This window comes from Nicotiana sylvestris, chromosome 11, assembly GCF_000393655.2.
Source record: "Nicotiana sylvestris chromosome 11, ASM39365v2, whole genome shotgun sequence".
Taxonomy (NCBI): Eukaryota; Viridiplantae; Streptophyta; class Magnoliopsida; order Solanales; family Solanaceae; genus Nicotiana; species Nicotiana sylvestris.
The window spans coordinates 161,192,037-161,196,211 of record NC_091067.1 but is presented as its reverse complement, the minus strand read 5'-3'; the positions used below and the strand labels follow the sequence as shown (position 1 = coordinate 161,196,211).

Here is a 4,175-nt window from a genome sequence, read left to right as displayed (position 1 = left end):
CCGGCAAATCACGGGTACGGGTCCGTTTACCCAAAACGTTGACCGAAGTCAAATTAACTTATTTTACAGTAAAAAATTATCATTTTTCACAGATTTTCACATATAAGCTTTCCGGCTACACGCCCGGGCTGCGCACGCAAATCAAGGTTTTGCTACATGAGGTTTTCAAGGCCTCGAAAAAGGTCATCACAGGAAGAGAATGGGATGTATCAAAATAGAGAGAGAAAGAAAATAATGTAACTGATTGGCGTATTTAGTGACTTAGGACTAGGAGGTAACCAAAATTAAATATTTTGCTATAAACCTTAAAAGATATCTGTAGAATATAATTTTTTTAAATGATATTTATTTAAAATAAATAAGGTGTTAACCTTTGCTATAAGAGGTAAAAATTCCAAATAAGTAAGCAACTGGACTTTAGTATTTCTTAAATAGCTCTTAGCACGTATTTCTTTTGATTGTGATGTGATTTCACGATGTATGCATTCTTCCAATTCATTATTAAGTCGCCGAAGTAATAAATTTGGAGTAAACGTACGTCCCTTAATAATACCGATTTGACATAAATTGGTAAAATCAATAGGTATTTATCTTGTCTTAATCATATTGTTTTTTCAAGCTAAGTTTGTCTATTATGTTCACTTAAAGTCATCCTACATAATTGAGCTTGTCTTTATCATATAATGAAGCTAGTGTCTATTATGTTCACGTGATTGTCGATGTTTATTACTTGATCCTAAAATCAATACTTCTAAACTTATTTCATTCTAACTTTGGTAATTCTAGTAGTGATTGGAATTTAATTTATTACACACACTGACAATATAAAAGATTGGCTTTTTACATTCTCAATGTTCTTTTGCCCTTATTTAACGTACAATGTTAGTGTATTTTTATCCGGTGAATCAGGTTATTTATATTTAACGTACAAAGTTACAAATGCAAGTTTGTTAATAGAAAGTAACTTCTAGTTGATTTTCAAATAATTTAGTAGTTTTAATTATTTCATTTATTTTGAGTGTATAATTTCTAAAAATGACCCATGTTGAACACGTTCTTACCACATGATTAGTGACGTAACTGTGGATATTTTAGTGATAATTTGGATTTAACTTATTATAAAATATTATACATTATTAATATATTTTAATTTCGTTGTAACACTTGTTAACTTATATATCTAGTATCACTCTGGTGTTTTGTCTGAGACTGTCTAAAGTCTGAGGTATTACATGTCCGTAAGTTACTCATATTGTAAAATAAAACTTGTAATTGATTTTTAAAACAATCGGATAGTGTAACAGAAATAAACAAGAATAACTGAAAAATATACTCCAAAAAAAGAGAGATGGATTAAATCCTTAATTATTGGAATTGCTATTTCAGCATAACATCCTTATTGGAATTGCCATTTCAGCACATATTACATTTACATAAAACAAAATAAGCGTCAAAAAGATGAAAAAAAATTTACAACTCATGACATCAAACTTCTGACAATCTTTCTTTAGGACATGATTAAACAACACAAGAACATGCAGAAATTAAAGCACTCGATCTTGATAATTAATATAATCTGCTTGATTAATTAATTAATTAATTAACCCTCTTGCAATCTTTCCTAATCTCTCCATTAGTACCAGTTAATGGACTTATATTACCCAATTTAATCATCGAGCAAATAAAATCATCAAAAAACTGACTTTGACTACCAGCATAACGATTCACTATAGCAATTGTAGCAGATCCAGATGTAGAAAACAACTCTTGATCAGTTTGAAGAAGTCCTTGATTATTTTGAAGATTAGTGAAATAGTCATTATCAAAATCATTAGGAGTTGATATATCAAGATTTGTAAAAGTATTGCCATTATTTCCACCTTGAGGACAAATTCCCTGTAATGTTTGTAAAAATGTAGCGTCTACGGTTGGATCAGGATTACCACTGCCACTGAAGTTAAAGAGACGTTGTTCAAAAGTACCACATCTTGCTCTTCCAAATGTGTGTGCACCTACACATTCAGAATGCGTTTAAGTTTTATGTGTAAACAGAGTGAAAACTTATACAATCAGATTATTTAAGAGGTAACTGCATGTAATTTTTATGCAGTAATAAATACTTATCGGTAACCTAGTACAAATGGTAAGTACTAACATGCTAGAACATGTTAAATCTTTACCCTTAGAGAAACTGTTGTTAACGTGAAATCAATCAAATACGTTTCAATCTCAAATTAACTCCTATATAATGACAGGTAAGTTTTTTTCATAACCAAGTCGTTTAAAAGATAGTTACATGTACTGCTTATAAAAAGTGAGATTAGTAACCTGTAAAATAAAACGTATTACCTATTATAACAATTTTTTTTTTCTTTTTTGATCAAGTTTATGGCTAACACACCCATGTTGGGTGTTTTTCAACAAATTAAAGTATACTGATAGTGCAAAAATTCTTTACCAGATAGAGCAACAAGATCAGTTAAATCCATTCCCTTGTTGGTGAATTGTGGCGTCATTACAGCAAGGGTTTCAAAGGGGCTAGGAATATCACTATTAGCTCCAGATCGGTTTGCTGTTAAGCTATCTCTTCTGCCAAAAAGTACTTGCCAGCATGGACCTCCAGCCTGATAACGTAACATTTTTTACACTGTCAGTATATATATAATGCTTAAATTAGTGATAAAATCCTAGTTGTCTTTAAAATATTTAAGTGGTAATTCTCTCGAATGTGCCTTAAATTCAAGGGCGGAGTTAGAGTGCCGAGAGCAGGTTCGGTCGAATCCAGTAATTTTAATTCGAACCTTGTTTTGTCTTAAAAACTCCATTAAATATATGTAAATTATTAATTTAAAACCCAGTAACTTAAAATGATTAGAATCTCAAACCCATAAACTTGAAATCCTGGCTCCGCCTCTGCCTATATCATAAAATAAAGGCCATGTTGTTAGCTTTTAGAGCCAAGATGATTTTCAAATATTTTTAAGCTAATCTTATTAGTAAATCATAAATAATTAAATAGTTAAGAAAGACTTCAACAACTGAAAAAGGGGAGAAAATCAATAATTAATTAATTAAGCAAGATCTATGAAAATGTCATATTTGTAATCTCTTACCAAGGCAACTCCAATTTCAGATGCAAGGGCTAAAATATCTGCACATGATACAACACCAGGGCATACATTCTCTAATGCAGTTTTAATATCATCAACAATATCAAATCCTCCTGCACCTACATTAGGAATTGCATCTTTCTCAGTTTGTGTCCCATCTGTGTCTAACAAAATTGATCCATCACAACCCTGTGCAAATATATATATACGGTTAATTTCACGTTTGGTCACTGAACTTTTTCTCACAGTATAACAGTAAAGTCACAACCCTGTGCACATATACACATTAAAGAAAGTGAACTTGACTTTCTATCACAGTAAAATCACAAAATGTTATACCCACTATAACAGTAAAAATGGTAACTAACCTACAATCATGCTACACTGATATGGTAAAAGATTTGTAGACCGTCACTATATATATCCAGTACATGTTATAAGCTGCACTAATATGATAAAAGATCTTTACACTGTCAGTATATATTATTTATGTCCGTAACGTGATGTAGTTCTTCAATACACATAAACATGCATGAAAACATAGGTTAGAAAAAGTTCTAAGGGTCAGGTTATTACATTAACAAAACAATCATGGAAATGAAGACGAATAATTTTAGCACCAGCTCGAGCATCAGTACGTTGCCTTTGTTCCATAACACCACGTACAATACTTGTAACATTAGGGCAAGTGCAATCATAAAATGTTGCACTTAAGTGAGCATTTGATGCTCCAAAAATTGCAACCAAGAAAAGAATTGCACCAACAAATCTAAAAAAAGACATGATTGACAACTTTTTAAGTTTCTTTTTTTCAAGAATACTCAAGAAAATTGCTACTATATATTTTTGGATAGTCATTTTAGGTTGCTATTTATAGAATATAAGAAGTGGAGTAGAGAGCTAAAATGATTGAGACATTCCATAATTATTTTCTACCGACACTATAACATAGGCAACACGTAAATAATTTTCTTTTATCTCTTGAAAATACATCTCTTAATCAAAAACTTATTCGACTCTCTGTTTATATAGAAATCGCCTCCCCACTTAAAGTTAGAGCTAATT

The 4,175-nt window shown here is 31.0% G+C and overlaps 1 protein-coding gene across 1 annotated transcript; it reads right to left on the bottom strand.

Annotated features, from left to right (window-relative positions):
• Positions 1 to 1,330: 1,330 nt before the first annotated feature.
• Positions 1,331 to 3,958, bottom strand: LOC104217681 (lignin-forming anionic peroxidase-like). Its single transcript, XM_009767989.2, has 4 exons — positions 3,687 to 3,958; positions 3,114 to 3,299; positions 2,459 to 2,624; positions 1,331 to 2,012 (listed from the first exon to the last, which is right to left on the bottom strand). The coding sequence occupies exons 1-4, from the start codon at positions 3,891 to 3,893 to the stop codon at positions 1,597 to 1,599; spliced, it is 975 nt and encodes a 324-aa protein (XP_009766291.1). The 5' UTR covers positions 3,894 to 3,958; the 3' UTR covers positions 1,331 to 1,596.
• Between the last annotated feature and the right edge of the window lie 217 nt (positions 3,959 to 4,175).